The 14,305-nt window shown below is 42.1% G+C and overlaps 1 protein-coding gene across 2 annotated transcripts in view; it reads left to right on the plus strand.

Moving 5' to 3' along the window:
• The window catches only part of furina (furin (paired basic amino acid cleaving enzyme) a), a 96,962-nt gene that overhangs the window by 63,916 nt on the left and 18,741 nt on the right, over positions 1–14,305 (plus strand). For both annotated transcript variants that reach the window (XM_044030167.1, XM_044030166.1), the window contains exons 7-8: positions 8,920–9,008; positions 12,876–13,048. In XM_044030167.1, the coding sequence (XP_043886102.1) occupies positions 8,920–9,008; positions 12,876–13,048 (262 nt within the window). The remainder of the gene's footprint in view (positions 1–8,919; positions 9,009–12,875; positions 13,049–14,305) is intronic.

Genomic DNA, 14,305 nt, shown 5'->3' on the forward strand with positions numbered 1-14,305 from the left:
GCCTTTCTTTCCCGGGCATACGGGCAGCGGTGAGGGGACGGCTCGCTAGCAATGTGACCATTCACCCTCATGTTTATCTAAGGCAGCGCGGGATCAAGATCCAGGGCTTCCTCTGACTTGTCTTGGGACGATTTCCAAGTGTGAATTCTCTGGATGCAGTCTGACTAAACCTCTCCTCTGCTCTGCTCTGCTCTGCTCTGCCTCGTGATTTAAAGCAGAGGTAGAGGATGAAATATGAGCCCGATTCAACGTGTGAAGCTGAATTGTTCATTACATCAATGTACGTAAGGAACGGGGGGGGAAAAAAAAAACATTAGAGTTTCCTAACAATGCACAGGTTCTACTGCAAATACTGTGATGGATGAAAGGACCTATTTAACAGCAGAGCCAGCATCCATCTCTCTGTAGACGCTTACTTCATATTCCGCTTGCCTTTGCCGCGCTTTATTATAAACATCCCCAGACTTTTTGTCCTGCGAGCGTCCTCATTAGTTCACCGGCAGAAGCATTAACGGGCTGGAGACTGAAGAGAACGAAACACTGTGGGATTTACCTTTGAGGTGTCGAATGCCACTGTTCCTCGGCCTCAAGAGCCTCAGTGATTTTAAGTAATGAAGCTAATGCGAGAAGGTAGAAAAACCAGCGAGTGAGTGAGTGATGCTGTGTGTACATACGGTCGATGAGTTGGAAATGAAAGAGGATCGATGTATGTTTTCCACAGTATTGAGTCATGCTTTGACTGAACAGAACTCCCACTTTCAAGCTGCTGCATTTGGGTTGAAGATTTCTTATCAAAACCAGTTTGGTTAATCAAGTAATCGTTTGGAAAACGTTAAAAAAAGTGTTGATCACCTGGAAATGATGACGTTGTCCAACGTCTCGTTTCTGTCCACAAACCGGAGATGATTCAGTTTCAGTGATTTCTTTGTTTATCTGGAGCAAAGAGACTAGTGAATATTCACATTTAAGAAGCGGAAAACATTCAGAAATCTTGTTTTGATCCTGAAAAAATTAAGGATTCCTGATTCTGATCAATTGTCAGAGAAAGTTTGCTAGCTTTTCCGCACTTGCAGATCCCAGTTTTATTAACTCTTTCATGTTTGTTCATTGAACACAGCTTGTACCTGGAGGGTTGCCGGTTTAAATCCTGTGATGGGTGGAGGGCTGGGGTGCCCCTGGGCAAGGTACACAAGCCTTTATCGAATCCTCTACATCTACAATGTAGATTTAGTGAAGTAACTGAGGTGGATATGATGATTCCTGTGAGAGCAGCTTACAAAACTCAAAAGAAAAACGCCCCCTGGTGGTGATATTTTACAAAGTTAAATACTCTATTCTTCAGGGCAGGACTATAATCTATCATAGAATGCTTGGTTCTTGTATAGCCTTGGATAGCGGAGTTATAACAGTTTTGTGGGTTTTTTTTAACTCTGACGCCCCCTAGTGCCTATACTGTGTGATGTTGAGTGAAGCTTTCGATAACTTTTCATCCTCATCTTGTCCAGAGTGACCTGAACAAATTTCAAGCTGATGGCAGAAAAGTTCCAGGAGAAGCTCGTTTAAATAATCACATCATCGAAAATCGTCAAAATTGCTCCAAAATGGAATCAGTGTTCGGTTTGTGGGCATGGGTCCAAGTCAAGAGACGTTTTTTTTGCTCCACGTCGTTTGCAACTGCTTTTGTGCACTTTTCTTCTTATGATTGAATCCTTTTTTTTCCATCTTTGCGTGTTCTCAGATACATCAGCATGACAACAGTGTGTCTCTGTAGCTGGTCTCCACGGGGAGGTCGTTGAGGTTTTTTTTCCACAGCGATAATGGTTCTGCCAGCTGTCGGTGTGAATGCCGATCGCGTCGGGTCTGTGGCGCGCAGCCAGCTCCGGTTGCTGAAACCTGAGTTGTTCTGGCCGTAATCGCTGCAGGACCTCACTGGAATCGCTCTCCGCCATAATCTCCTATTATCTCCATGACATATGACATGGGAATCCAGGGGAGTTTCACTGTTTCACATCAGTTGGGGGGAAAGGAAGTTGGGAAGTTTCTCTTCAATCTCTGTGTGTGTGTGTGTGTGTGTGGTGGGTGGATTAGTGGAACACATGAAAGTATTTAAAATAAAAGGCACATGATCATAATGTAGCTGCTGTCTGTTGTGAGGGAAGCTGATGTGTCGTGGTTGTGTAGCATTTAGCCTGAACACAGACTGTGTGTACGTGTAGGTGGGACTGACGCTAATTGACCGTTTCTCCGCCCACTTCTTGTTGTGGGCTGTTGTGAAGTTATCTTGTCATTTTGGCAGACGTATTCATTTCACCCCACGTGCGGCTCGTCTAGACACACGTGTGTAGGAAGACGCACCGTTGCGTTAATGAGACGAACATTGTGACGATGCATGTGACACGGGGAAAAAAAAAAAAAAAGCTTTTGTCTTATCTGACAATTTATCCTTGTGACAAACGCACACACACACAAAAAAAGATGTCTCCTCTTCATGTCTTTTTTTCTTTTGAAAAACCCTCCAACGATTGACTTCAGGCTCGGCGGCAGATATATTTCCAAGAACCCTGGGAAATGCTGAGTGTGGGCTGAAAGATATTTTTTGAAAGACCCTTCAGGCTGGCTTCTTTGGAACAATGCCATGATCTGACAGGCACAGTTTGAACAAAGAGAAGCACAGCTACTCGTCTTATAAATACTTGAAAACTTCCTGTTGCCTTGCTTGCCATGATATGTGACTGTTTGTCATCGTTACCATGGCGTTCTTTACTTTGTTCAGATGAATATTTGTTGAATCACTTCAGATAAGCAGTGCTGTGGAAAAGTCTCCATTAGATTTGTTATATAATAGACATGAATTGTTGTGCAAGAAAGAAGTTGAGTTGATATTTAGGTAAATGTCTCTCTCGTATGTTACGACGCCACCTACTGTTTCATGCCCTGCATTGCTTAATGTACGTAGACTACGCGGAAGAGGCGTCGAGTCCTGATTACTAGCAGGATTCGGCACCTTGACTTTGAAGGAATTAGTCCTGGAAAGTCCTCGAATTTGAACCCTGAGGCTACAACTTGCAGTCATTTTCATAACCGATTAATCTGGCGATTATTTTTCTGAAGTAGTTGAAAAAATGTCAATTTGTGTTTCCCAAACCTGGAAATGATGATGTTCTCAAGTGTCTGATTCAGTTTCAGTTATTTCACTGGAAGATATTCACATTTAAGAAGCTGAAAAATAAAAATCAGACAGTGACCCCAGTTGTGTTTAAAACTGTGAAAGCCTCATTAGTGTAACTGCTAAAAACCGATTTCTTTTAATCTTCCATGTTGACAAATACCTGGTGGAGAAAAAGGTTTATTGCACCAGGATTATGAGCATCACATTCACACGTTTGGATGAGTTGAACTCATGTTAGACCGACTTAAATGTCCGTGATCACAGATTTTGACCTGAGACTTTTTCCACAGCACTGTAACAAAGCAATAGTGACCATGTTTGTGATTAATGGGAGGGGAATGTCTGAGTGCACTCGGGATCAAGGATCTCTGTGAGGCAGATTTTTACTGCTGTGATCGTTAAAGCTGGGATAGATGACACCTTTTTTTTCCTCCGTGTGATATTGATCAAAAGTCTTTTAATAACCTTTTCAGCGGTAATGTCAGTCGATCACAATCGACGTACAGCCTTCAAGAAATCTACAAAGGTGATAGGAGAGTTTGAGCCGTCACGCAATAAATATAAAACGATAAAACAATATAAAAATGGGCAGAGCCTTTTATTTTATTTAGGTTGATTTTCCACTACGAAAAGTAGGCGGAGTCATCGCTGGCTCGGCTGCACGAAACTGCCTTGACTTTGTTTTACACACAACACACAAACACTAGTGACTTGTAAAGCAGTTGTTTTCAGTGTAACTGAATGATTAGAGTCAGAATCACTGATACTTCCTGCATGACCGACACTGGGCTGTAATACAGCGGCAGGTGTTTGTGATGCTGCTCTATACACCAGACTCCTCTGTTAAATATTGAGATTTTAGACATTTCCCTGGTCATTATTGGAGATGAAGCCACGTTTTTAGGATTGTTAAATCTTTTTAACTCATCTACCGTTCGGCATTGTTCGGCTTTGATTCTTGTGTCGGACGTCTCTTCCTGTGTCGGCACTCTGACCAGTCAGTGGCCGGCAGTCTGATGCTTGGAACCTCGCCAGAGCAGGTACTAAAAAAAATTACCTCTTACCAGGTGCTATGTTAGTGGAAACATGCCATTAGTGTGACTTGTTTCAAACTTGGTAAAAAAAAAAAATGATGTCGTGCAGATCTTTGGTTGTTGCAGAAAACAGAAAAAGTAGTGGGGTTTTTTTGCGCTCTCACCTCGCTCGCCCTCCTCTGAACTCTGGGGCCTTGAGTTTGAATCCAGGTTTTGGTTTCATGTCTTGCCAGTCTCATTAGCAGGAGCGTGTTCATGCAGAACAAAACGAGGACATCCAGTTATTGTCGGAGGAGCGGCTGCTCCCTCAGGCGTCTCTTTGTGACCGAACATCCTCCTGACAGTCGAACACAGGGAAAATGATTCTGCGTTTTCACCGTTTTACATTCTTAACCCCCAGTGTGATTATTATTTTTTTTTTAATAAGCAGAATTAATCAATTTTATTTGACTCTCACTAAAGGCATTAAAATAACCTTGGACTTAATGTGTGCCTGAAAAGTAAATTTCATCAGTAGAAGCTGAATTTTCCACCAACTCTTCCTCATATTCAAAGCATGTTTCTTGTTACTTATTTGTAAGAAAAATATAAAATGATCTCCATCCGCTACGTGTGCATTATCTAGTCTGGCGACCGCATTCTCTTTAACACTGTAGCCCCATCGAAGCTTCAATGGCAGCTGCCATCCGCCGTATTCCAGCGAGTGCAGGCAATCAAAGCAGCTCTGGCTTGTTGTTTGTTATTGAATTAGTTGAATTATGCAGAGCCGTGTTTGAAGAGTTCATGTATCACGACTGGAGCCTCCATCGAGTCACATCCTTCAAACCACTGACCTCCTGTGTGTCATCGTTAATTAGTGAACGAGGGGCAAAGACTGTTTCCATCCACTTTCATCTCATTTTGGTTGATGTGAACTGTGTGTTAATCCACCTCTGCCTTTGAGCACATGCATTTTTAATACCATGTGTGATTTTTGCTGGATTTCTCTTCATCATTGTGGATGTCGTTGGACGTGAACGCAGTTGTTTGTCTCGCAGATGCGTGATGACTTTGTTTGGCACGTTCGCTCCTCGTACAACGTTTTTTCAATTTTTTTTGTGACCACAATTAGAGTTTTACTTGCACACACACCAATTAGTGAGTGAAGTTAAACCCCTGCAGTTGACCCATCCTCTTTTTTTTTTTTTTACACACCAGTAGTTACACACACACAAACCCAGAGCAGTGAGCAGCAATTATCTGTGCCTGGGGAGCCATGGTGATTGCGAACCTTGCTTTAGGTGCCACCCCAGTCCTTGACCTGTCGCAGGATTTGATCTGGTCCCTTAGTTACAAGGCCAAATCACTATGGTGCAGTACACACCAGTTACTGCAGCTGTCTCACCCTGTCACTCATGTAGCATGAATTCACGGTGACATTTTAGTCTCCATTACTCGATTTTAACTTTCACACCCATTTTTTAGTAAAGTAACATTTGTCATCAAACTTCAGTCTCACTTATCTCTGTACTGATTCTAGATTGTAACCTGGATCTCAGAGCCCATTGACTTGATGATATTAGTTGCCAATATTTTGGGTCAAAATATGGATTTGGCGATATCGTCCCTCCTTAAATGCTATGGCAGGGCAAATATCAATATTTGTAATTAATAAATGAAGGCGCTCTAAAGTAAACCGTCCCTGCCGGTTTCAGTCACTGGGCGTCGCTACCTCATATCTCCTCATGGCGGAACTTGGGCATAAGTTAAGTGACCTGGCTGAAGAAGCATAAGTTTACGGCGGGATATAGGCGGAGAAAGCTACGTTCGAGAGATGCTCCATCCACGTTCAATACGTGGACTTTAAGCACTTTGTTCTCTATGTTGTGAATAAATGGAGAAATCCTGCAGTTTTCACTTTTCACGGACGTTTTTGTTCTTGCAATATATTGATTAGCACAGAATCGTATCGTGGACCTGCAGACAACACAAACCTGCGAAAACATGATTCGTCAAAAAACAGCAACAGAAAAGTAGAGTTCGTCCTGTCCCTCGCCTACAGTCTCTGCACATTCACCTGCGCCATGTGTTTCTAAACCCTGTTATGAAGTGATGGGTTATGAAAAGGGAAAAGCGTGATTAGTTTGCCAAATAAGGCACTTAACTGAATCACCGCCGTGTTTAAAGACTCCTATTATCATCGCGTTGTTTTGCCACACAAATTATGAAAATCTTGTTTTGATGGTTTAAGCCAGCCCCCCCCCATTAAATACGATTTAACCTTGAAAGTCATTTGCTGCACTTAGGATTGTTGATTGGATTAGCGCAGAGCAGTCGTGCCTGAAAAACTGTTCATTGAAAAGGCCTTTATGTTAGCGGCTGTAAGTCATGTTGAGTAAATAGCATGCAGCAAGCTGCTCTCACATCAGAATTCATTCAGTTTGATGCGGAGATGCGCTCTACTTTTCTTTTCTTTTTTCCCAATCGTATTGACCCGAACAGTGAGTGGGAGCAGTAAAAGGATATCATCTTGTCTCCACTTCATCACTCCGGTGAAAATTGCTCCCAGAATGCCCGGTTATGCAAGAAGTACTTGCATAATCGGGTTCAGAAAAACCAAGGGCCTCACCCCTGCGACAGCATTTGTATTCCATGAATCAGTCGACCACATAAATGACTTTAATGGCGGTGTCGGCGGGAAGATTTGGACAAAGGCAAAGTTGATAACAGGAGGCGTGAGCCTGTGCTTGCCTGGCATCTCATAACAGACACCTGAGCTGCTGCTTATCGTCAGATACTGAGGCTGCGGAGATGGAAGTGTGTTTGTGGTCTCGGTAATCCACATTATCACTCTGTCTGTCGATGGCGACAAGTTCAATGTGAAGTGAATCGTCAGCGGCAGAAAATCCATTCAGGAAAAACAAAAAAATTACAAAATTATCGCGCTCCACTTGGCACGGCGGTCAAAAAAACCCAAAACTCTCATGCTTAATTGTAACTGAAAGCTAATGGCATCCTTAAATGAGCATTTCCACACTTTTGGAATCAAATATTAAGAGACTTTATGGCTCTTGAAAGTCCTCCTTAGTATGGAGGCAAGCGTTACTCGACTCCATCGAATTGATGTCCAGTGACAGATCAGAGACGCGGTGCCAATGTTGATTATCCTCCGCCCTCTCAGCTCATCACCACGTCGAGAGCAATCACCGAGGACTGGCAGGTGAACACCAGTCTCTGTGTCTAAACGTCCAATTATACGAGAATGCGCCGCATACGATAGAAGAAAACAAATACTGCAGCTATAAACGCCGGGCGTTGATGGTGATGTCACAGAGAGAAAATAAGACCACGCTTTATATCCGTCTGGCATTTCTGCGACGGATCTCCGATACGATTCCCCGTGGATTTAAAGTAACTTGATGCATATGTGATGTTGTTAGTTTTCTAGTAGATAGTTTACTAGCATTAGCATGCTCAATGGTGACATCTGGTGGTGTTCAAGGATAGCATAGTTGACCTTTTTTTAAAAAAAAAAAAAAAAAGGCCAAAAGTCAACTCTGAAAATGGTTGGGGATCACGTGGCAATGCACTTCAGCTAAGCCCTGTGGTTCTCAAACTGTGGTATGTGTACCACCAGTGGTACGCAATCTTCCTCTGGTGGTACTTGGCGGAAAATCAGAAATACTGATCTACTGTTTATACCGGGGTTTGTGATCGGAGTGGAGCTGAGGAAATGAAACCAATAACTAAAAGATTATAATAATTAGAGTCACCTCCTCTCACTGACTTTGTTACTCTAATCCAGAGGTGCCAGTATAGCTCCCAGTACCTTTCCAAGTAGCTCGCCAAAGGTTTCAGTAATGAATGGGATATGTTTAAAAAAAAAAAACCATGGTGGTTCAAATCTCTTGGTATGAAAGTAAAATGCTAATCCTGGGGTAATGAAAAACAACAATTCATACTCTCCGGTGATTTTTAAAGTTGTATAAAAAATGATTTTATCTAAGTATTACACGGTGGAACGTTAATCCTCGTGTGGTGATAATAGAGTTTTTTTTCCAGAGTCTTATCAGGAGAGGCTGCTCAATGGCGATGTGGTGTTTTGATTGCTGTGTCTCTGCTGTGTCTGGGTTCTCGCAGCACCTTGACTGAAGGGTGCGAGTGCGACGGCTTCCTCCTGAAGTGGAAATCCTTTATTTATTGTTGTTTACTGGTGTGGAATTGTGTCGCAATCCCGTCTGAGAATAGCTGCGTTCCAGTGGGGATTGTGTCATCGTTTGAAGGGCATGTGGAGCACATATCCGTGTGGTGGCAGACCACGGTGATGCACCTGACTGGAATGTGATGATCTGCACCTCCAGTAGCGTGAGGGGCTTTTTTTTTGTTTTGGATTCCTGTGCTTCACATCTTACTCGAGGCCTGACAAAAGACCCATTTTTGAATCTAATTCTGTGTCATCCCATGTGTGCTATGTCGTCCAATTTCCATTTTACCTCGACTTAATCGAGTCCTGTAGGTGGAGCAAGGTCAGGCAGCAGATAATGACTCAGTTTCAGATTTGCTTAGATGAACCGTGTTTTTGTAGACGTAGACAAAAACAAAGAAGTGCAGGAGCACATTTATTTAAAAGCAACCTTTTTGTTAACCAAGACGACGACCTGTGGGCGTGTGTATATTTACACATCGATGTGTTAAAAGTGTTAAAATACGCCTCTCGATTCTCTCTCTTCTCTCCAGGCATGGAACACGTTGTGCTGGAGAAGTGGCTGCAGTCGCCAACAATGGAATCTGTGGAGTCGGCGTGGCCTACAATGCCAAGATTGGAGGTATGGTCAAATAAAAATAAGTGGAGGGGGGTTCTTTTTTTAATATTTACATTTTTATTTTCAGGGGCAAAGCTTAACTGCGTCTCGGTTTTCTGTCTTTGCTGCCAGGACAGCTGAAACTCCCGCTCCGCCGAGCCAGCGCTGGTGTTATTTTCAGTCAGTTTTGTAGGGCACAGCATGTCACAGAATATTTTTGAGCACCACCGCAGTTGCGATGTGGAATTGACTCTGCACTGAGTGTATTGGCTTTGTGAAGACTAACTGTGGCACAGTGTTATGGAGAGAATCTCTCTTACTGTCAAACACACTGCTCTGAGTTTGTACCAGATATACGTGGGCAGATATAACTTTCTGCCCACATATATGACGATTATATCCATCCATTTTCTACCGCTTCATCCAACACGAGTGCCAATTTCAGCTGACACAGGGCGATTGGCGGACAGATTCCCTGTCCGTCACAGGGCCACATGGAGACAAACAACCATCCACTCAATTTTAGAGCGTCCAGTTTACCTAATTCCCAAATCTGCATGTTTTTGGACTGTGGGAGGAAACTCGATTCTCTCTCGTCTCACACTGCACCAAGACATATTACCGACTACACAAGTGCCATCACAGATGTCTATATTAATGTTTGTTTTTTATGTTTTTATGTTTAAATTTTAAAGAATTGGTCCTGGAAAGTCCTTGAATTTGATGTCAACCAAGGTATAAACCCTGGAAAAAGAAGTGAAAGTCATAGGAGAAATTGATAATGCCCTGAAGGAAGCTTTTGCACTTGCTTTGCTCTCTCGCTCTTCGTACTAATGTGCTGCTGTCCCGTCACCTCATTGTTGTTTCTGTGAATGCGAGGTTTTCATTTACTCGGGACATGGATTTAGATTTAAAAAATAAGAAAAGAAAAGAAACACTTGCACACATTTGGCGTTGTCAGGGTTACTTAACGTCTCATCGACAGATTTAATCGTTTATTTGTTTTAGCAGAGACGCGCGTCGGTGCACAGCTAACTGCCCATTTCGGAGAAGATACACAAGACAAGAGCGGTGAAATATTGTGAAATATGAACCCGATGAGTTGCTATTCTGTCGTCCAAGAGTTAGTTTCTGCTGCCATCCTTCTTATGTAGCTTCACTGGTTTATATGCAAAACAGACTTTCATTTGCATACAATTTTCATAGTAAACAAGTTGATTTATAATTTCATGAATTTTTCTTGGTCTCTCCTCCTCACAGCGTTTCTGAAATTAAAGGCATTTGATGGGATTTGAGGATTAAAGCGAGCTGCTGAGTTTTATTTGTTGGACTTTGAGTGGGTTGAGGGTGTGGTGCTCCGTCTCATTACCGGTCTGCTTATCTCGAGAGCCTCCAAGCTTCCTTCTAGCCGTAATAAAGTCTGAACCAACCCTTGTCGGAGTAGTCTCATAACTCCAGGCTCTGTTGAAGGTCCAGAGTGGGAATTTACCACATGGTGTTCAGCTGTATTAACATCATATAGGCGGAACAGGAGAGGGATGGTGCTGTGAAAACCTACACAATGCATTTATTTACACAGTATAAGGTCTGGTGTGTTTTGAAATGGCATATACAGCCTCATAAGTGTGTTGATGTGTGTGCACCATCACTTTAAAATAGAGGTTGTTAGTGTTATTGAAGCCTGATGTCTTGGGTTAAAGGTAATTCTAGTTTTTCCAGCTTCACCACACTATTTTTTTTTAAGCACAACATAAGCACTGTTGCTGTTTGACAGTACAGGGAAGAGGAGTTCAGATTTCCTGGCTGATAACTGACGATGATGGAATGTTGATGATCAAATGACAATACATGACAACTGCAGTAAACTTTGATTCACTCCCTGCCAGTGGATTTTTGGGATAGATGATTGTTTTGGACAGGGATTCTTCAGTTGCCCTCTCTCAGCAGGCTGCCATGGAAACAGTAGCTGCACAGTGCCAGTTTGATGCTTTTGGAGGACTTCAAAGACACAGTGCTTGGATACTCTAACCTATATGTTGCAGCATGAAGTAACCTGACCTGCAATGCTTCAAATGTGGAAAGAAAGTTGTTGGTTTTTTTTAGTGTCCTTGATTTCTCGCCTCATAATGTTGCTGAGGGAGAAGAAATATGGCGCTGTGGAGAAAAACCTCTGAACTTTAAGCAGAAATAATTGGTTAGGACAAGTGTGCTTTTCTTTTATCTCTTGCACGCCACTTCATCTGCAACCACTTAAATTTAAACCTTACAAATGAGCCCTATAGTTGAAAGCCTGCCATTAAAGCTTGAGTAAGTCCGCTTTAATTATTTAATTTAAATTTATACACACTCGGACGGCTGCACCAATTTCATCAAGACATTGTAGATGAAGACAAGACAAGCTCTTTCTCTTGGGGCAGATACGGCTCAGTAGACGGAGTGGGTCATCCACTTACCGTTGGTTCGATCTCTGGCTCCTCTACTCTGCTTATCAATGTGCCCTTGGGCAAGTTATTGAACCTCAGTTCCGTCCCTCAAACGTTCATTGTGTGAATGAGGAGCGATACAGAAAGCTCTGTATATGTATGAAAGTGTGTGTAAATGGCAAAAATGAACATAAAATACACAGATGTGTTGATTTGCTGGCTTGTGAGATGGGTTTAAGGATACATTGGTGCCCAAATATCAGTGTATTTATTTTGAAATTTGGACGTTCTTTAACGTTCTTGGTTAATTGGTTTATTGGCAGTGAAACCAGTCCAAGTACCGCACTCTACCTCTTTAGGGACATTTTTGGACAGATATCGTAGCGTGACGTTTAGTGCTAGAACAATTAATCGATTATTAATTGATTACAAAATGTATAGCTATTGTTATTGTTTGCCATGTATTTTTCCTGCTACTTACTTGAAGTGGCCGTTCTCTCCCACAACGAATTGCATTTAAATTTATTTTTTTTAACAAATCAGCTCAAGCACCAAAGAAAATCACTTGAGATGACATAGAATCCATAATAGCGCCGAGGCGAGTGCACAAATTGATGAACACAGCAGGTGCTGGTTCACTGTGTCGGCTATACAAAATACATGCGAGAACAAGAGTGTAAATAATATGCAAATCAAACCTCACCACGGCAACCGGGCTGTGTCCTTAAACAGGCAAACTCGGCTGAAACCTGCAGAGCTACAACACTTGCACCTACATCACTGTCGCTGTTTTTGAAAAAAAGTGGACCGTCCCTGATATAGCAGAACATCAATTTCACACAAAGCTCTCTACTCCTCAGTTCTTTTACAATTAAAACCTATTTTAAAGATCCTGTGTGAGAGAATTTGTGACATCTACTGGTGAAACTGTAGATTTGTCAAACAGAGGCTCCTTCACCGTTCCTTTTTACCACACAGTGAGGAACTAGGTTGGCCCTCACAGGTCCCCGGTCCATCACATGGCCTGCCTTGGGTACATATGAAAGGTTATTTCAAGGCTACAAAAACGAAATGACTTTCATATTAAGGTGATCATACACCTACACACACGTATGTGTGGGTTGTATTTCCACTATTAGTAGTACATACTAGAGAAAAATCCCTTTTACAAGATGGTCTTGGCCAAGATGGGATGTAATTACAGTTAAATAACTGAGTACCCAATTATTCTATGCACTAAGTAGGTCCTCTGGTAGACAATTAGGCCAGGAGATTCATTTGTGTTATTTAAGTAGTAACTTGGCGAAAAAAGCACAGTTAAAGTACTTGCACAACAACTGGATTAAGCCAAAGGAAATGGGTATTAAATAAAACTAGTCCACTGGCAGAGAGCTTCTGCTGGACTCTGAGTTCATTAAATATTAAATCTCATTTAAACATTTGAATGTAATAAATTTTGTTGCTGCAGGTGTGCGCATGCTGGACGGCGAGGTGACCGACATGGTGGAGGCCCAGTCTCTCAGTCTTAATCCCCAACACATTGACGTCTACAGCGCCAGCTGGGGCCCAGAGGATGATGGGAAAACCGTAGATGGACCTGCCAAACTTGCCAAAGAAGCTTTTCTGCGTGGAGTGACCGAGGTGTGTGTGTGTGTGAGAGACAGAAATTGTTTACCACGCTATGTGTGTTGCTTCCTTTCAACAGGACATAATTGAAATGTTCAAGCATGAGAGGACACAAGCAGCAAGAACAAAGCCGTGTTTGACCCTGACAATTATGAAAGGGAAATAATGTCCCTGTAAAAGGCCACCAGGAGGAGAACAGTGTTGAAAAAAAAAATAATAGAAGAGAAACACTGACAGAATTAAAGTCCTAAGATTTGTTGTTGTATTATTCAATGTTAGTGGAAGGACACTTGACACTGTTGGCTCATCTTTTATCTCTCTCTCTTTTCAGTTAGTCAGCATGTAAGCTAGATAGATAGGTAAATCTGTCGGTAGGTAGGTAGGTAGGTAGATATTTCGCTAGCTAACAAGATAGATAGATAGATAGATAGATAGATTCTTTGCTAGCTAACAAGATAGTTACTTCGCTAGCTAACAAGATAGATACTTAGCTAGCCAACAATATAGTTACTTCGCTAGCTAAAAAGATAGATGCTTAGCTAGCCAACAAGATAGATACTTCGCTAGCTAACAAGATATATACTTAGCTAGCCAACAAGATAGATACTTAGCGAGCTAACAAGGTAGATACTTAGCTAGCTAACAAGATAGATACTTCGCTAATTGATAGAAAATAAAAAAATAAATATGTGGCTAGGTAGGTAGATCGAATGTACATATGTAGGTTGGTAGATACATTGGTAGATGTTTTTGTAAGTAGATACGTAGCTAGTTAGATGCATAGAGGGATTTGTCAGATCAGCAGATGTGCAGTATATTATTTATTTGTTTTAGTTTTTGCAAATTATTTCTGTAGCATTTCTACTTGCTGTGTTCCGCGTACATGCTTGACTCTACACATTACACAAGTGTAGGATTTTATGGATTTAATTAGTTGAAAACGAATGAATCAGCGCCTCACGTGTCGATCTGAAAGTCATCCAGAGCGGAGACGCACTGTTGTGCAGTGAATGTTTGGTTTGCAGCATTCGTCTAAATCCCCCGGGACTGTGTCAGATAATGTAAAACAAACAAGTGAATAGATTAATAATAAACCTACAGCTCGCTCCCAACAGTTCTCACATCTGTTCTCCTTATATAAATACATCCATCAAGCTCGTTACAGACCAGTAGGATTGGAGTTGTGTTCCATAAAGCTGATTGGAACTGCTGACACTGACTCCTCAGATAATTGCCACAGTGACAGTGCTGTCAGATGGTGGTGTGGGTGGT

This window comes from Solea senegalensis, linkage group LG7 (genome assembly GCF_019176455.1).
Source record: "Solea senegalensis isolate Sse05_10M linkage group LG7, IFAPA_SoseM_1, whole genome shotgun sequence".
NCBI lineage: Eukaryota > Metazoa > Chordata > Actinopteri > Pleuronectiformes > Soleidae > Solea > Solea senegalensis.